Source organism: Mobula hypostoma, chromosome 2, assembly GCF_963921235.1.
Source record: "Mobula hypostoma chromosome 2, sMobHyp1.1, whole genome shotgun sequence".
NCBI lineage: Eukaryota > Metazoa > Chordata > Chondrichthyes > Myliobatiformes > Myliobatidae > Mobula > Mobula hypostoma.
The window spans coordinates 243427546-243447461 of NC_086098.1; the positions used below are offsets into that span (position 1 = coordinate 243427546).

Here is a 19916-nt window from a genome sequence, read left to right on the forward strand (position 1 = left end):
TCCTGGAGAAGAAATGGCTTAAGCAACCCCGCGATACTTTGTCTCCGTACCGTCCTTTCTGAATGAGTAACACCTTTTCCCTCAGTGCTTCATCCAGTTGGTCCAAGTAGGGTGTGATATTGACAGGCTCCTCCACAACAGCTTCTTTAATTGGATGAAATCGGAATTCACGTTTCTTCCCTTTAAGATGAACACAGATCATAGATCATACAACAGTATAGCACAGTATTCAGCTCACAATCTTGGGCCGAGCTTTTAACTTACTCTATCTATCTAACGCTTCCCTCCTACATACCCATCCATTTTTCTTCCATCCATCTATCTAGGAGTCACTTAAAATTTGGAATTTGTTGCCAGAAGTAGCTGTGGAGGACAGGTTGTTGGGTGTATTTAAGTCAGAGATTGAAAGGTTCTTGATTGGCCAAGGCACCAAAGGTTATGGGGAGAAGGCCAGGGAGTGGGGCTGAGGAGGGGAAAAAAAAGCAGACTCGATGGGCCAAAAGGCCTAATTCTGCTCTTGAGTCTTATGGTCTTAAATGTCCCTAATGTATCTGCCTCTACACCTCCCCCAGCATGCATCTACCGTTCTGTAAAAATTTCTGACATCCTCTCTAAACTTTCCTCCAATCACCTTAAAATTATGCCCTTTGTATCAGCCCATTTCCACACTGGGGAGAATGTCTTTGGGAGTCCACTCTCATCTTATACACCTCTATCCAGTCACCTCTCATCTTCTTTCACTCCGAAGAGAAAAGCCCCAGCTTTCTCAACCTTTCCTCATAAAATATGCTCTCTAATCCAGGTAGCATTTGGCAAAATTCCTCTGTAAACTCTCCAATGCCTCCATATCCTTCCTATGAGGCGACCAAAACAGAACACAATACTCCACATTGAAGTCAAAGGTGCAAATTTAACAGAATGAATCAGTTCATCCTCAACAGCCACTCTTAAGGTTGAAATGGTGGCAGAGGATTAAATTACCATAAAGCTAACCCAGACACAACAAACAATGTGCTGGAGGAACTTAGCAGGTCGAGCAGCATCTATAGGGGCTACAAAGGAATTGTTGATGTTTTGGTCTGAAACCCAGCATGACAGTGCTGAGACTGGACTTGTGTTAGCCTGACAGGGCAAGAATCCCACAGGAAAGGGTACTTCATTGGTATAAATCATTAAAAAAAACAAATCCACAGGCAAGCCCCATGTCCCTTATAAAAATGTCATCCCAACAGAAGCTAATGGATAGACATGAGGGAGACTGCAGATGCTGGAAATCTGGAACAACACATTCAAAATTCTGGAGGAGGTCAGGCAGCATCTAAGGAGGGAAATGAAAAGTTGGCATTTCCGGCTGAGATATTTCATAGGGACTTCTTTTCTGCAGACAGAGTGGAGGGCAGTGCATTCAGAGAGGGGTGAAGCTGCAATAGGTGAAGGGACTGGTGGTTGAGAAGGTTAATGTCCCGTCAGCAGGTAGAGGTGAAAAGATCTGGAGCTGGCAGAAGGCCCAAGCGGTGTGTCAGTTAGGGCGTATTCTGGAGTTAGGGTATTTAGCAAATATTAATTTCACCAGCAACCAATCTTCAGATTTGACTGTGGGTTGCAGATCGAATTTAAAATGCAGCTCTGAACAAAGCCTCCCTGGAGCTGCAGATTGGGGTTGATTACAAACCAGGAAACACCCATTCACATGATATCTGCATATGCATGGTTCCAGAGAGAGAGCCAATGGGGATTAACATTCAGTTTGGGTGTCTGGAGTGTGGGTGTGAAGGATGCGTTTAAAAACTATATGTTATTCAAAGGAAGCATTGTGGATACATTGTAACTATAGATTTGCCCTGCTGTTTCCTTTGATCTTTAGCATATAAAAGTGTCATGTAATATTCATAATGACAGTTCTGGTCACCAAATTATAGGAAAGATGTCAATAAAATTGAGAGAGTACAGAGGAGATTTATTAAAATGTTGCCTGGGTTTCATCTCCTAAATTACAGAGAAAGGTTGAACAAGTTAGGTCTTTATTCTTTGAAGCGTAGAAGGTTGAGGGGGGACTTGATAGGGGTATTTAAAATTATGAGGGGGGATAGATAGACTTGACGTGGATAGGCTTTTTCCATTGAGAGTTGGGGAGATTCAAACAAGAGGACATAAGTTGAGAGTTAAAGGGCAAAAGTTTAGGAGTAACATGAGGGGGAATTTCTTTACTCAGAGAGTGGTAGCTGTGTGGAACGAGCTTCCAGCAGAAGTGGCTGAGGCAGGTTTGATGTTGTCATTTAAAGTTAAATTGGATAGATATATGGACAGGAAAGGAATGGAGAGTTATGGGCTGAGTGCAGGTTGGTGGGACTAGGTGAGAGTAAGAGTTCAGCACAGACTATAAGGGCCGAGATGGCCTGTTTCCGTGCTGTAATTGTTATATGGTTATATAACATTGGGTCAAGCAGGCTTCTTCTTACAAGGGTGCCTGTTGGTCATTTTTGCTGAATAAAACACTTCTATATCTCACTCCAGTGAAGGGGGGCAGGGGCTGAAGGGCTCATCGGCAGTGGGGTGGGGGTGGGAGTAGGGAATTCCTGCAGGCTGGGAGATGGAGGTGACAGGAGTCTGCAACCTTCTGCAGCCACTTGCAATCCTGCACATTGGAGCCTCTATACCAGACTCTGAATGAAAGTTATTAGCAAATGCATTCCAGAGGACTAGATACTAATTTCCTTTACTCACGTTTCCAATAAGCTAAGAGTGCAGAAAAGATTTACAAGGTACTGCCAGGACTCAAAAGCTTGAGCTATAGAGAGAGGATGGCCAAGCTAGGACTTTATTCATTGCGAGGTAGGAGAATGAGGGGTGACTTAATAGAAATATTTCAAATTATGAGCGATGAGGTCTGTGGAGCTGGAGATTGTAGAATGAGTTGGTGACAGTTCCTTGTGGATTTTACATGCCAGTTTTAAAAAGCGAGTAGAGCTTGTTGGGACATGTCTGTGAAGCGGGAGATTGCTTGGGTTATTGGTAACTGAGCAAGAGCCGATAAAAAGCAGCAAGGTTTAAGTGGAGCAGCCATTGTTGGAGCAGTCAGGCTTTGTCTCAACAGGCTTCAGCGAGAACAGGCAGAGACTAGAACTTTAAGCTTGAGAAGTTAGAGACAAAGGTATACCAAGTGTAGGCAAGATGGTGGTTAAAGCAGTGGTTTGCTCCTCCTGTATCATGAGAGATTTCATGATACCCAATGGCCTCTATGATGACTACAGCTACAAGAAGTGCATCCAACTTCAGCTCCTGACTGACAAGGTCAAAGAACTGGAGCTGTAGCTGGATGTACTCAGAACCATCTGGAAGGTGGAAAACCTCATAGAAGAGACTTTTACAGAGGTAGTCACACCCAGAGTGCAGGCTTCAAATAGTAGATGGGTGACCACCAGGGGAATAAGCAGTCAGTGCAGGATTCCCCTGTGGCCATTCCCCTCAGCAACAAGTTTGGATACAGCTGGGGGTGTGATGGAATGACCTATCAGGGCAACAGCAACAGCAGCCAGGCCAGTGGCACTGTGGCCAGCTCTGGAACCAGCAGGGAAGGGTAAAATCAGGTAGAGTGATAGTGACAGAAGACTTTATAGTTAGGGGGACAGACAGAAGATTCTGTGGCTTCAAAAGAGACACCAGGATAGTGTGTTGCCTCCCGGGTGCTAGGGTCCAAGATGTTTCAGAGCGGCTGTAAAAGATTCTCAAGAGGGAGGGTAAGCAGCCATAAGTCGTGGTACACATTAGCACCAATGACGTAGGAAGAAAGGGGGAAGGGGTCCTGTGCAGTGAGTATAGGGAAAAAGGCTGAAGAGCAAGATCTCTAAGGTTATAATCTCTGGATTACTCCGAGTAACACGTGCCAGTCAGGGCAGGAATAGGATGATAGCACAGATGAATGAGTGGCTGAGGAATTGGTGCAGGGGTCTGGATGCCAGATTCTTCAATAATTGGAACCTGACCCAGAAAAGGGAGGGACAGGTACACCTAAACTAATACCCTTGCCAGGAAGTTCACTAATGTTACTCGGGAGGGTTTAAACTAGTTTGGCAGGGGGATGGAAACCTGAGCACCAGGTCAGATACTGGAGGGACGGAGAGGAAGACGGTTATCAGGGCCAGTAAAAACAGGCAGGAGTAAAGTAATAGATGCTATGGGACAGATAGCTTGAATTTTATGTATTTTAATGCAAGGAGTATTATGGATAAAGGTGATGAACTTAGAAGCACGGCTGAATACATGGAACTATGACTTTATGGCAATTTCAGAGACTCGGATGAGAGGGGGCCAGGAATAAGTGCTTCAGAAAGGGCAAGACGAGGGAACACAAACCAATCCTCAGAGGGATCAGAAGTGAAGAGAGTGAGCAATTTCAAGTTCCTGGGTGTCAATGTCTGAGGAGCAAACCTGCAGCCGAAAAGAAGGCTAGGCAACTGCTATATTTCATTAGGAGTTTGAGATTTGCTTTGTCAACTAAAGCACTTGAAAACTTCTGCAAATGGAGAGCATTCTGACTGACTGCATCACTGTCTGGTATCGGGGGGAGGGGTGGGTGACTACTACAAGCTTCAAAATGAGTCAGCTCTCTACTCTCCCCCACTGGAACCAAGACATCTTCAAGGAGCAGTGCCTTAGGAATATGATGTCAATCATTAAGGGTGTTCCACCACCCAGGACATGCCAGCTTTTCATTCTCATTGTTACTGTTGGGAAGGAGGTACAGAAGCCTGAAGGCACACACTCAGTGATTCAGGAACAGCTTCTTCCCCTCTGCCAATCAATTTCTGAATGGACATTGAACCCACGAACACTCTCACTACTTTTTTTTATTTCTATCTTTTTTTGCTCAACTTATTTTAACTATTTAAGAGACTTACTGCAATTTGATTTTTTCCCCTCTATGTTTATCATGTATTTCATTGTACTGCTGCCATAAAGTTAACAAGTTTCACAACATATACCAGTGATATTAAACCTGACTCTGATTAATGTCCCAGGGTTTCGATGCTTTAGAAAAAATTGAGAGAAAGGTAAAAGAGATGGGAGAGTTGCACTATTTATCAGAGGCAATATCAAAGCTGCATTCAGAGGGGAGAATTTTCCCCCTCAGCCCCAATCTCCTGCTCTCTCCACATATCCCTTCATGCCCTGACCAATCAAGAATCTATCAACCTCTGCCTTAAATACCTAAAGGCTTGGCCTCCACAGCTGCTTAAAGTGGATTAAGTCCGCAGGATCTGATGAGATGTACCCCAGGTTATTGAAAGACCAGGGAAAAGATATCTGGGGCCTTGACCAATATCTTCATGTCCTCTTTAGCCACAGGCAACATCCCAAATGATTGGCAAGCAGCTAATGTTGTTCCATTGTTCACGAAGGGAACCAGGGATAATCCTGGAAACTACAGTCCAGTGAGTCTTCACATCAGTAGTAGGGAAGTTACGGGGAGAATTCTTAGAGATAGGATTTATGAGTATTTGAAAAATCATATCTTAATTAGGAAGAGCCAGCATGCCTTTGTGCAGGGAAATCTGTGTCTTACTAACTTGACTGAGTTTTTTTGTCGAGGTGACAAGGGTGATTGATGAAGGTAGAGCTGTGGATGTTGTATACAGGGATTTTCGTAAGGCATTTGACAAGGTCTCTCATGGGATGCTCGTCCAGGAGATTAAGATGCATGGGATCTATGGTGAATTGGTCATTTGGAACTGGTTCGCCCACAGAAGACAGAGGGTAGTGGTCGAAGGGACATTCTAGCTGGAAGTTTGTAATTAGTGATGCTCTGCAAGAATCTGTACTGAGACCTCTGCTGTTTGACATGGATAAAAATATAGATGGGTGGGTTAGTAAATTTGCAGATAATATGAAAATTGGTGATAGCATAGAAGATTGGTAACGAACACAACAGGATATAGATCATTTGCAGATATGGGATGAGAAAAGGCAAATGGAGTTTAACCCGGCCAGACGGGAAGTGTTACACCTTGATAAGTTCACTGGGCAAGATCCTTAAGTGTTGATGAGCAGGGATATTGGAGTTCAAGTCCGTAGCTCCCTTAAAGTGGCTACACAGGTTGACAGGGTGTTTAAGATAGTACATGGCATGCCTGCTTTTATTAACAGAGGCACTGAGTTCAAAAGTTGGAAAGTTATTTTGCAGGTTTATAAAACCCTAGTTAGGCCGCATCTGGACTATTGCACAGTTCTGGTCACCCTATTATATGAAAGATGACGAGACTTTGGAGAGGGTACAGAAGTGATTTACCAGGATATTGCCTGGAGTAGAGGGCAGGTGCTATAACGAGAGTTTGGGCAAACTTGGGTTGTTTCACTGGAGTGTTGGAGGCTGAAGGGAGATCTGATAGAGGTTGATCAGATTATGAACAGCATAGATAAAGTAAACAGTCGGTATCTTTCTCCAAGGGTTGAAGTATCTAATACCAGCGGGCATGCATTTAAGGCGAGAGAGGGTGTTTTTAAAGAAGTGAGGGGTGGAGAAGTAGGTGCCTGGAATGTGCTGCCTGAGGCAATGGTAGAGGTAGAAACATTAGAGATTTTTAAGAGATATTTAGATAGACACATGAATGTGAGGAAAATTGAAGAATATGAATGTTGTGTACGATTAGTTTAGTTAGCCATTTAATTGCTAAGTTAATGGGTTCAGGACAACATTGTGGGCTGAAGGGCCTGTTCCTGTGCTGGCTTTTCCCTAGGGGAGAGCACACCTGGATTTACGGTGAGAGGGGATAGATTTAAAAGGACCCAAGGGGCAACTTTTTCCACACAGGCTGGTGAGTATATGGAACAAATTGCCAGAGGAAGTGGTTGAGGCAGATACAATAGTTTCACTTAAGAAGCACTTTGACAGGTAGATGGAGAGCTGGGGCTTTGAGAGATATGGGCTGAATGCAGGTATTTGGGACTAACAGAGTGAGCACTGTGGTCAACACAGACCGATTTGACTGAAGGGTCTGGATTCATACTTTATTAGTTGATGAAAATTTAAGAGAAGGTCAGAAGGGAACACCCAGAAGACCAAGGAGATCATTGTGGACTTCAGGCATGCTAGGAGCCACACTCACGTCCCCATCTACATCAATGGAACTGTAGTGGAGCATGTATCAGGCTTCAAATTCCTTGGTGTGCACATTTCCGAGGATCTCACCTGGTCCCTGAACTCCTCCATCCTGATCAAAAAGGCACAATAGCGCCTTTATTTCCTGCGGAGCATCAAGAAAGCTCACCTCCGTCCCAGGATACTGACGGATCTTTACCGCTGTACCATTGAGAGCATACTCACCAAATGCATCTCAGTGTGGTATGGCAATTGTCCCATATCGGACCGCAAAGTACTCCAGCGTGTGGTGAAAACTGCCCAGCGGATTATCGGCACCCAATTGCCCACCATTGAGAACACCTACCATAAACACTGCCTGGGCAGGGCGAAAAGCATTATCAAGAATGCATCTCACCCTAACCATGGACTTTTTACTCTCCTCCCATCTGGTAGGCGCTACAGGAGCCTCCACTCCCGCACCAGCAGGCACAGGAAGAGCTTCTTCCCTGAGGCTGTGACACTGCTGAACCTCTCATCACAGCGCTAAGCAGTATTGCATCCGTATTGTACTGTCTCAGTACTTTTATATTTGTGTGCTGTAGCACTTTTTAAATTCACAGTTATTTTGTAAATAACACTATTCTTTGCATTTCTGGTCAGATGCTAAATGCATTTCATTGGCTTTGTATCTGTACTCGGCACAATGACAATAAAGTTGAATCTAATCTAATCTAAGGGATAGTCCTGATGAAAAGTCTTGACCCAAAATATCGACTGTTCATTTTCCTCCACTGATGCTGTCCGACCTGCTGAGTTCTCCTAACATCGTGTGTGTGTGTGTGTGTGTAGCGAATTGGAAGACATCAGATTGCTTCTCACAGTAAAACCCAGCTGGAATTGACAGCGTGCTTTTTAAACTCTCTTCTTTTCCTTCTACTGAGGCTCATTCCAGAAAAGATTAGCTGTCATCAGCAAGCCTTCACGCCCTCAGTTAATACCAATCTGCGTCATCCGCTGTCTCTCACCCTCCACCCTATCACAGGTGTTCCTTTTGCTCACTCTACCCAATTTTAAGCACGTCAAGCTTCTCAGATCCTACAGAAAAGTAATCAACAAGACACATTAACTACTTCCCTCTCCACAAATGCTGCTCAACCTGCTGATTACTTCTGGAACTTTCCAACTTGATTTCAGTCTTTCAGCACCTGAAGCCCCTCTCCTGTCCTGAAGAACATACACTCTGTGGCCACTCTATCAGGTACACCTGCTCGTTAAAGTGAGTATCTAATCAGCCAATCATTTGGCAGCAACTCGATGCATAAAAGCATGCAGACATGGTCAAGAGGTTGAGTTGTTGTTCAGACCAAACGTCAGACTGGGGAAGAGATGTGACTTAAGTGACTTTGACTGCGGAATGATTGTTGGTGCCAGATGGGATAGTTTTGAGTATTTCAGAAACTGCTGATCTCCTGGGAATTTCAAACACAACAGCCTCTAGAGAAGGGGTTCCCAACCTTTTTTTGTGTCATGGACCAATACTGTTAAGCAAGGTGTCTGTGGGCCCCAGATGGGAAACCCTACTCTTGACTGCTGTGAAAAACAAAACAACATCCAGTGAGCAGCAGTTCTGTGGGTGAAAACTCCTTGTTAATGAGAGAGGTCAGAGGAGAGCTGACAGGAAGGCAACAGCAATTCAAATACCCACACGTTACAACGGTGACATGCAGAAGAGCATTTCTCAATGCACAACATGTCTAACCTTGAAGTGGATGGGCTACAGCAGCAGAAGACCATGAACATACTCTCAGGCGGTACCTAATAAAGTGAGCACTGAGTGTATGCAAACCACAAGACTTTTGGAAAAACAATCCAGTAACTGTCATTTACAATGATTGACTCTGTTTAGATTTATTTTTTAATCATTCACATTTAATATCTGCAGCCACAACAGATATTTTTTATACAATAGATTTTTAAAGATCAGCTTTCTGAGTAGCCAGGGCGTCAAAGGTTATGGTGAGAAGGTGGGGGAGTGGGACTAAATGGGAGAATGGATCAGCTCATGATAAAATGGCGGAGTAGACTCGATGGGCCGAATGGCCGATTTCTGCTCCTTTGTCTTATGGTCTTTATTTATCCTAAGTACGCCAAAACAAAGTGAAAAGGATCACTTGCATCAAATCAGCAAGGATCGTGCTGGGCATACTTCTGGCACCAATCTAGATTTCCACAACTTACTAATCCTGACTGTACATCTTTGGAATGTGAGAAGAAACTGGAGCACGCAGAGGAAACCCATGCAGACAGGGGGAGAACATACAAACTCCCCACAGACAGTGGTGGGACTAGAACCCCGATCTTACAGCTGATGTTGTAAGGCATTGTACTAATCGCTACACAACCATCCTATATCCTGTGAACCACGATGCACACCTAGCTGGTTCCAATTTCATGTGTTCAGCCCATATCCCTATGCAAGTACTTCATAAAGAATGTTATTGTACCTTCCTTAACCACTTCCTCATTCCATATACTCACCTCCCTCTGCACAAAGAAGTTGTCCCTCAAATCCCTTCTAAATTCTTCCCAAATCTATGCCCCTAGTTTTAAACATTGCTATAAGGTGGCCCCCAATTCTCCTCTACTCCGAGGAATAGAGATATAGCCAGGCCAAGCTCTCCCTCCAGGTAGGCCTGCAACATCCTTGTAAAACCTTTCTGCCGACACAAGAGGTTCCGCCAGACAAACACACATAAAACACTGAAGGAATTTAGCAGGTCAGGCAACATTTTTGAATGGGAAAACCATGCTACCACCCAGTGTACCAGCACCAGTAGCAGTCTACTGTTGTATATTTAAACTATATGTCCTATATGAACTTTATGTCAACTTGTACAGTCACAGAATACTTTTTTTTAAAATCTGCTAACATTATTATCTTAATATTATTATTTTATGTGATATACCTACTGTGTTTTGTACCTCGGTCCCTGAGGAATGTTGTTTCGTTTAGCTGTATACAGCTGTACAGTTGAATGACAATAAACTTGAGTGGTTGATGTTCCAGGCTGAGGCCCTTCATCAGGAGACTTTTTCTGCACCCTTTCCAATTTAGCCACATCTTTCCTGCAGCAGGCTGTCCAAAACTGTACACAGTACTCCAAGTACAGCTTCAGCCTGTAACTCCAAGGCCTAGACTCGGTTGGGCTGAAGGGCTTGTTTCTGTGCTCTATCACTCTGTTACAGGGAGATCAAAACCGTGTGCAGCGATCCAAGTTTTGCCTGTGCCTCGGCCTCAGGCACAACCTCTGGACTATGCATCACGCTTACCTTTACTGTTCACCTCCTCTTCGTCATCGCTGAAGGCAGCATCTGTGTTGTCATAGCAATTCTCCTCTCGGTCCTTGTCAGTGACGTGGTTATCCATATCCATGGTAACAGATTCTTCTATTTTAACTGCCAGTGAAGAAAATTAACACGTTAAAAAAAAACAAGAATCTTTTATGCTCAGGATGCCACTACACTCTTGCGAGAATCAAGCACTGTGAGAATATACGCGCAGTAAATTTCCTCCTTGTTAGTGCCATCATTATTAATCAGCCTTGACCTTAGCAATCAGTCCACAGCTTTAGAGTGACAGTTTTACGCAGGGACCCACATCTATGCTCAGTGGCCACTTCATTAGGCACACCTGCCCGTTAATGCAAATATCTAATCAGCCAATCATGTGGCAGTAAGTTAATGCATAAAAGCATGCAGACATAGTCAAGAGGTTCAGCTGTTGTTCCAGACCAAACATCAAAATGGGGGAAGAAACGTGGCTGTGGAATGATTGTTGCTGCCAGACGATGTGGTTTGAGCATCTCAGAAACTGATGCTGTCAGGGAGTTTAAATGGACAGTGTCTAGATTTTACAGAGAATGGTGCAAAGAAACAAAAAAAGTATCCAGTGACCAGCAGTTGTGTGAAAACACCTTGTGAATGAGAGGTCAGAGGAGAACGGCCAGATTTGTTCAAGTGGACAGCAAGGCTCCAGGAACTCAAATAACGACACGTTACAACAGTGGCGTGCAGAAGAGCAGCTCTGAACACACAGTAAACCTTAAAGTGGACGGGCTACAGCTGCAGAGGACCATAAGCACACACTTAGTTGGCCAGTTTATTAGGTGCAGGTGACAGGAATGACACTGTCGCAATTTCAGTCTGGCTGCACACAAGGTACCCAGTACCTGACTCACACAAACACCTGTTGTTTTTTCCACGTTATGTGGGTGTCATTGGTGAGGCCAGATTATTAGCACTGTCAATTGCCCTTGAACTAAGTGGGCTGCTGGTTTGTTTTAAAGGACAGTTATTGCAGTGGTCTTGGAGTCACCCACAAACTAAAAGGGGATGGACAGCAGTCCTCCTTCAGGGAAGGTCACCAGTTTCACAGCCACCATCACTGCCAGCTAATTAGTCCAAATAAACAAAACTTCTTGCAACTGAGCAGGGGGTTGAACTCGAGTGCCTGGATTAAATCAATATTTATTCATTTTGAGCTACAGCATGGATCAGGCTCTCTTGGCCCAGCAATGCACCTATTTAACACGAGCCTAATCACAGGACAATTTACAATGACTGATTAACCTGGTAGCCAGTATGCCTGTGGACTGTAGGAGGAAAGCCATGCAGTTCACTCCATACAGATGGCACCGGTATTGATCTCTGAACTGCAGACCCCCCACCCCTGAGTTGTAATAGCGTCACGCGAACTGCTACATACCCTACAGTCATGGAGCTTTACTGCACAGAAACATGCCATTCGGCCCAACTGATCCACGCCAACCACATTCCCAACTAAGCTCGTCCCATCTGCCAACATGTGAACTACATCCTCTCTAAACCTTTCCTATGCACTTGTCCAGATAACTTTTAAATGTTGTTATTGTGCCTGCCTCTTCTCATGCAGGCTTTTCCCACTGAGGGTGGGTGAGACTAGAACTAGGGGTCAAGGTTAAGGGTGAAAGCTGAAATATTTAAGGGGAACTCAAAGGCTGGTGAGAGTGTGGAACAAGATGCCAGCAGAAATAGTGGATGTGGGTTCAATTGAAACATTTCGGAGAAGCTCGGATAGATACAAGGTTGGGAAGGGTTATGGAGGGGTATAGATATGACTAGGCAGAATAACATTCTAGCACAAAGTAGATGGGCTGAAAGGCCTGCCTCAACTCTATGATCTACCGCAACCCCTGTGCCCTTTTGCCTTTTGTGACCAAAATACCCTAGGTGTGGAGTGGCTGGCCAAACTGACCTCTGGAACCCATTGTCATGCTCTCCTTGAAAAGAGCAGCGTGAATTCAGAAATTCTGTTTCACCTGTGAAAAAAACTCTTTCAGACAACAAAGGAGTCAGAGCGGCTTAAAAATCCAGGACATGATGGTTGTGGATCAGTACGGGAGCTAGGGATTAACAGGCACAGCTTCAGAGTAATAGGGCTACCCTTTAGAACTGAGATGGTTTCTTCAGCCACCAGGTGGTGGATCCGCAGAATTTGTTGCCACGCAGGGCTGTGGCGGTCAAGTTACTGGGTATGTTGAAGTTAGAGATTGATAGGCTCATTATAGGGAGGCAAGGGTTAAGGGAGAAGGCAGGCACTAGCCTCCCCAGCATCACGGACATATTTAAAAGGGGGGGGGGAAAGGGGAAACACAAAAAGATGGCATTCCTCATAAGTGACCCCCAATCACACAGGACATACCCTCTTTTCATCAGGGAGGTGAAACAGGAGCCTGAAAATGCACACTCAATGTTTTAGAAACAGCTTCTCCTCCACAATCAGATTTCGGAACGGTTCATGAACACTGCTTCACTATTTTGCTCTTTTTGCACATTTATTTTATATATTTGTATTCATTTCGGTGTATTGTACTGCTGCCACAAATTTCATAACAAGTGTCAGGTGTTAATAAACCTGATTCTGATTCTGAGAGCCTGCACAAGCTCAAGGGGCCAAATTCCCCCACCTGCTGGTGCACCTTGTTGCCTCGTGTGTCGGTACAACATCGGAGAGGAGCACAACCATTTGCAAGCAGTGGACTAATTCAGCTGTATTATTTTATGAGTAATAATAGGTCCTGTCATTGACAAATAATCATTACACGTTTTAATATGGGCATGGGGATCCTAGTAGATTTATCACCGCTCTGATTAAGTCCTTTCTGTTGTGTTCAGCTGCCTGTTTCTCTGCGTCACTTGACATTTAGAAACTAAAACGTTTATTTCTCTTCCCCATTTGGCTCCTTCCCTTTGGAGCTCAATGTCTGAGCTCTCCTGAGAAATCCTGGTGGGAACACAAGCTGCTGCTTTTTCTTGTGTCACTGGCACAATAGCGGGTGCTGCTAAGCAGCAGAAACAAATCAAATGGAAAGCCTTTTTACGAGGCTCTTGTGGCACACGGGGTTCAGTTCTTGGGGGTGAAACTGCAGTGGCATCTCTCCCTCTCCCTGTGCTATGAGCAGTGGAATGTGCTGTAAAATGTCGAAGTTCAAAGTAAATTTATTATCCAAGTACGTATATGTCACCAGAAACTACATTGAGATTCGTCTTCTTGCAGGCACTTGCAAGAAAATAAAGAAGTACAATAGATTTTATGAAAAGCTGTAAATAAAAGACTGACGAATAGAAGCAGGGGCTGTAAGGAACATAAAACAGCACAGCAACAGGCTCTTCAGCCCACAGTGCTGTGCTGAAGTAATTAAACTGACAGTTAAATACCGTAAGACATAGAAGCACAATTAGGCCACTCAACCCATCAAGTCTGCTCTGCCATTCCATCATGGCTGATTTAGTGTTCCTCCCAACCCCATTCTCCTGCCTTCTCCCCATAACCTTTAACAGCCTGATAAATCAAGAACCTATCAACCTCTGCTTTAAATGTACCCAATCACTTGGCCTCCACAGCCATCTGTGGCAAAGAATTCCACAGATCCACCATCCGCTGGCTAAAGCAACTCCTCTTCTTTGTTCCAAACAGACATCCCTCTATTTCTGACGCTGGTTCTTCTGGTTCTAGACTCACCCACTATAAGAAGCATGCCCTCCACATCCACTCTGTCTAACCCTTTCATTATTTGATAAGTTTTAATGAGATTCCCCCCCTCCCATTCTTTTTAACTCCAGCAAGTACACAACCAGTCATCAAATGCTCCTCATACATTAACCTTTTCATTCCCGGAATCATTCTCGTGAACCTCCTCTGAACCCTCTCCAATGCCAACACATCTGTTTTAGATAAGGAGTCCAAAGGTGCTCAATATTCCAAGTGCAGTCTGACCAGTGGCTTACAAAGCCTCAGCATTACCATCCTTGCTTTTGCATTCTAGTTCTCATGAAATGAATACTAATATTGTATTTGCATTCCTTACTACCAACTCAGCCTACAAGTTAACCTTTAGGGAATCCTGCAGAAGGACTCCCAAGTCCCTTTGCACCTCTGATTTTTGAATTTACTCCCTGTTTGGTCCATGTTTTGATTCCTTCCACCAAAGTGCATGACCACACGCTTCCTTATTCTGTCAGCCACTTCTCTGCCCAGTTGGTGCCAGTCCTTCTGCAGATTTTCTGCTTCCTCAACTCTACTTGCCCCTCCCCATCTACCTTTGTATCGTCCACAACCTTGACCAGGAAGCCATCAATTCCATCATTCAAATCATAAAGTGAAAAGAAACGGTCCCCACGGTGACCTCCGCGGAACAGCACAAGTCTCCATCAGCCAGAAAAGGCCCTTTCTGGAAGAAAATACCAAACTAAGCTAATTCCTTCTACCTACAATGCCCATATCCCTTCTTTCTCTGCATGTTCATGTGCCTATATAAGAACTGCAAACACTTCTATCGTAGCTGCCTCCATCACCACTCATATATAACCATATAACAATTACAGCATGGAAACAGGCCATCTCGGCCCTTCTAGTCCGTGACGAACTCTTACTCTCACCTAGTCCCACCGACCTGCACTCAGCCCATAACCCTCCATTCCTCTCCTGTCCATATATCTATCCAATTTAACTTTAAACGACAACATAGAACCTGCCTCAACCACTTCTGCTGGAAGCTCGTTCCACACAGCTACCACTCTCTGAGTAAAGAAGTTCCCCCTCATGTTACCCCTAAACTTTTGTCCTCTAATTCTCAACCCATGCCCTCTTGTTTGAATCTCCCCCACCCTCAATGGAAAAAGTCTAACCACGTCAACTCCATCAATCCCCCTCATAATTTTAAACACCTCTATCAAGTCCCCCCTCAACCTTCTACGCTCTAAAGAATAAAGACCTAACTTGTTCAACCTTTCTCTGTAACTTAGGAGATGAAACCCAGGCAACATTTTAGTAAACCTCCTCTGTACTCTCTCAATTTTATTGACATCTTTCCTATAATTCGGTGACCAGAACTGTACACAATACTCCAGATTTGGCCTCACCAATGCCTTATACAAACTCAACATTACATCCCAACTCCTATACTCAATGCTCTGATTAATAAAGGCCAGCAAACCAAAAGCTTTCTTCACCACCCTATCCACATGAGATTCCACCTTCAGGGAACTAGGCACCATTATTACTCCTGGAAACATATTCCAGACACCCACCACTCCGTACGTCAAAAACTAGCCCTGCACATCTCCTTTAAGCTTACCCCCGACCTTGCTTGTCTGTTAGATTTAGATATTTTGACCCTCAGAAAAAGATTCTGGCCATCTACTCTATTGATGCTTCCCATAATTTTGTAAATCTTTATCAGCTCTCCCCTCAGTCTCCACCTCTCGACAATACTGAGTACATCATTTCAACAATCACAGTCCAGGTTCAAAAAATTATGTGAATCTCTGGGCTAATGCCTTCTACAAAAGGTATTTGGAATCAGGTGTTGCAATCAATGAGATGAGATTGGAGGTGTGGGTTGTAGAGGTGCCCTGCTCTATTAAAAAAAACACAAGGTCAGGTTACTGACAGAGCCTGCTCTTCTCAAGACAGATCTGTTTATGTGCACCACACCTCGATTTAAACAACTTTCAGAGGACCTAAGAAGAAGAATTGTAAAGATGCATGAAGCTGGAAAAGGCTACAAAAGCATTTATGAAAACCTGCACGTTCATCAGTTCAAAGTAAGAGAAATTGGAAGAAATTCAATCCCTAGGCATTCTGCAAAATATCACACTAAGAGCACAACATGGAATGCTGAAGGAGGGGAAAAAGAACCCAAGGGTAATGACAAAAGACCTGCAGAATTCTTTATAACTTGTTCTGTTCTCGCACCCACTACCAGAAAAACACTGAACGAGAATGGTGTTTATGGAAGGACACCATGGAGGAAACCACGGCTCTCAAACAAAAAAAGCTGCACATCTCAAGTTTGCAGAAGGCCACCTGGATGTTCCACAATACTTCTGGGACAATGTTCTGTGGACAGATGAGACAAAAATGGAAATTTTTGGCAGAAATGCACATTGTTATGTTTGGAGAAATAAGGATACTGCACACCAACACCAAAACCTCATCCCAACTGTGAAGCATGGTGGAAGGAGCATCATGGTTTGGGGCTGCTTTGCTGTCTCAGGGCCTGGACAGCTTGCAATCATTGAGGGAACAATGAATTCAAAACTGTATCAAGACATTTTTCAGGGTAGCAGTCCATCACTTGAAGCTTAATAGAAGTTGGATGATGCAACAAGACAATAATCTGAAACTTAAAGAGAAAATCAACAACAGAATGGTTTAAAAAAAAAGAAAATTCATGTTTTGGAATGGCCAAGTCAGAGTCCAGACCTTAACTCAATTGAGAAACTGTGGCATGACCTAAAGAGGGCTGTTCATACAAGGTCTCCCAGAAATATTGATGAACTGAAAGAGATCTGTATGGAGGAATGGTGTAGAATTCCTCCTCGCAGTTGTGCAAGTCTGATCAGCAGCTACGGTTAACGTCCGGTGTTGCTGCTAAAGGAGGTTCTACTAGTTATTAAGTACAATGGTTCACATACTTTTTGTTGCAACTGTACCTTGGCCACCAGGTTAAGGAGATTGTGATTTGTTATGAAGCCTGGAGCTCGAAAACACAGGCAAAGGTCAGAGATGTTGTCTTTAGGACTGGATCTTAAAACAGGCCACAGGCACCAGCTGCTGTTTGGAGACCTGGTACCACAGATGTCAGTGTACACATTGCTTCCTAAGTACCAGTTTAATGTTGTAAGGAGCTGGGAGGGCGGAAGAAGGTGTGGTAGTAAGGATGAGCTCCCACTATCTATTAAATGGCCCCCAAAGGCATGCATCCCAAATAGCCTCTGACAACCAAATCCGGCTCCTGGCCTTAACATGTGGCTTAGCTACTGAGCCTGGCAAAACCATTCCTACTGACAGGAGAAGGGGCAAAACCAGCTGCTTTAGGCAGATGGGGTTCGTCAGCCATGGTTGCCTGCTCATCTAGAAGGAAAACTGATCTCAAACCTCTGCTGCCTTGCGGCTATACCCATTCATGGAGAAGACTTTGGGAAAAATCCAAAGCTATCGTCCCTAAAGTAGTCCAATGCTGACTGACAACTCCTTCAGAAACACGGGTGCCAAACTACATCGATCTCTGCCATTCTTTTGGATTCATCAGCTATGTGGGTAGGGGAGCCTTCTGCACGGGCAAAAACTTGTTCTCTATATTGTACTGTCTTGGCTTGTGTGCTGGCTAGCATATCACGTAGACAGCTAGGACCCAGTAATGTTCCTCAACTCTTCCTCCGCTACACTGATGGGTTCATGCACCCATGCCGAGCTCTTCAATTTCATCAACTTTGCCTCCAAATTCCACCTTGCCTTTAAAGTCACTTGCTCCATTTCAGACACCTCCCTGTCCTTTTTCAATTTCTGTCACCAACCCTGGAGACAAACCGTCGACCAACATCTTTTTTATAAACCTACAGCTACCTTGACCATAGCTTTTCCTATCCTGTCTCCGGTAAAAACCCCTTTTCTCAGTTCCTTCATCTCCACCACATCTGTTCTAAGGACATCAGAGATGCCCTTTTTTAAAAAAAAAACAGGGTTTCCCTTCCTCTGCCATTAATGCTGCCCTCACCCGCATCTCCTGAACATCTGCACTCACCCCATCTTCCCGCTGCCCTAATAGAGATAGAGTTCCTCGTCCTCAGCTACCACCCACGAGCCTCTGCATCCAACATATCATTCCCCGCAACTTCCTCCATCTCCAAAGGGATCCTACCACTAAACACACCTTTACCTCCCCCTCCCCCCCATTCCCCGCAGGGACTGCTCTCTCTATGATTCCCTTGTCCATTCATCCCTGCCCACCGATCTCCCTCCAGGTACTTATCCCTGCAACTGACCAAAGTGGTACACCTGCTCCCTCACCTCCATTCAGGGCCCCAAACAGTCCTTGCAGGTGATGCAACGCTTCACCTGTGAATTTGCTGGAGTCGTCCGTTGTGTTTGATGCTTCTGATGCAGCCTCCTCTACATTGGTGAGCCCCAACACAAATGGGGGACCACTTCGTCAAGCACCTCCACTTCATCTACCCAAAGCGCAACTTCCTGGTGGCCCAACATTTTAATTCCAATTCCCATTCCAACATGTCAGTCCACAATCTTCTCTTTTGCCACGATGAGGCCACCCTCAGGGTGGAGGAGCAACACTTTATATTCCAACCTGATGGTAGCCTCCAACCTGATGGCATGAATACTGACTTCTCCCTCCCGTAAAATAAATAAACAAACCCCCTTTCCCTCTTCTATTCCCCACCCTGGCCTCTTGCTTCTTCATACCCGCCCTATCATCTCCCCTGGTGCCCCTCCTCCTTCCCTTTTTCCTATGGTTCACTCTCCTCTCCTACCAGATTTCTTCCTCTCCAGCCCTTTACCTTTCCCACCCACCTGACTTACCCTATCCCCTTCTAACTATCCTCTTCCCCTCCCTCACCTTTTTATTCTGATGTCCTCCCCCTTCTTTTCTCAGCCCGAAACATCGACTGTTTATTCATTTCCATGGATGCTGCCCGACCTGCTGAGATCCTCCAGCATTTTGTATATGTTGCAGTTAAAAATCAAATTTTGGCACCTATTACTGATAACAGCATGAATCTCTAAAATCTAGAAATGACCAGTTACTTGAATATCAAGTTCACAATGGCCGAGATGGGATTCGAACTCATGTCTCTGGATTGGTAGTCTGGGCCTCTGATTTCCAGCCCTGAGTACTATCTATTGTTTTGCCAGATAGAGAGATGAGATTAACCTGGGGGACAGAACATTGATTAGTACAAATGCAGCTGGCAATGAGGCAGTTTTGATTGTGCAGTCATTATTACTACCTTTAAGTTGATGCACTTAGGCTAAAATTATTCTATTTGCATTTAACTTGTTATTGGAGAGTGGAGATTTAGAGGGCTATGGGCCAAGTGTGGGCAGATGGGACTAGCACACTGGGCAACACAGTTGTTATAGGTGAGTCTGTCTCATGAAGAAATAGGAACAGGAGTGGGCCATCTGGCCCCTCAAGCCCGCTCCGCCATTCAATAAGACCATGGCTGATCGTGGACTCAGCTGACCCTGCCTGCCTTTTACCCATAACCCTCCATTACACAGCTATGCAAAAATCTATTCTCTGGGCAGAGAATTTCACACATTCACTGCTCTCTGAGAAAAAGGAGTTTCTCCTCATTCTGTCCTAAATCTATCCCCCTGAATTTTAAGGCCATGTCCCCAGCCTCATAGTCTCACATACTAGTGGAAACAACTTTCCTGCCTCTATCTACCTAATTTTATATGTTTCTATAAGATCCCCTCTCATTCTTCTGAATT

The 19916-nt window shown here is 44.5% G+C and overlaps 1 protein-coding gene across 2 annotated transcripts in view; it reads right to left on the reverse strand.

Annotated features, from left to right (window-relative positions):
- Nucleotides 1–19916, reverse strand: part of ints3 (integrator complex subunit 3) — a 157003-nt gene that overhangs the window by 63186 nt on the left and 73901 nt on the right. For both annotated transcript variants that reach the window (XM_063041861.1, XM_063041860.1), the window contains exons 15-16: nt 10409–10534; nt 51–180 (exon numbers count right to left, since the gene is read on the reverse strand). In XM_063041861.1, coding sequence (XP_062897931.1) covers nt 51–180; nt 10409–10534 — 256 coding nt within the window. The remainder of the gene's footprint in view (nt 1–50; nt 181–10408; nt 10535–19916) is intronic.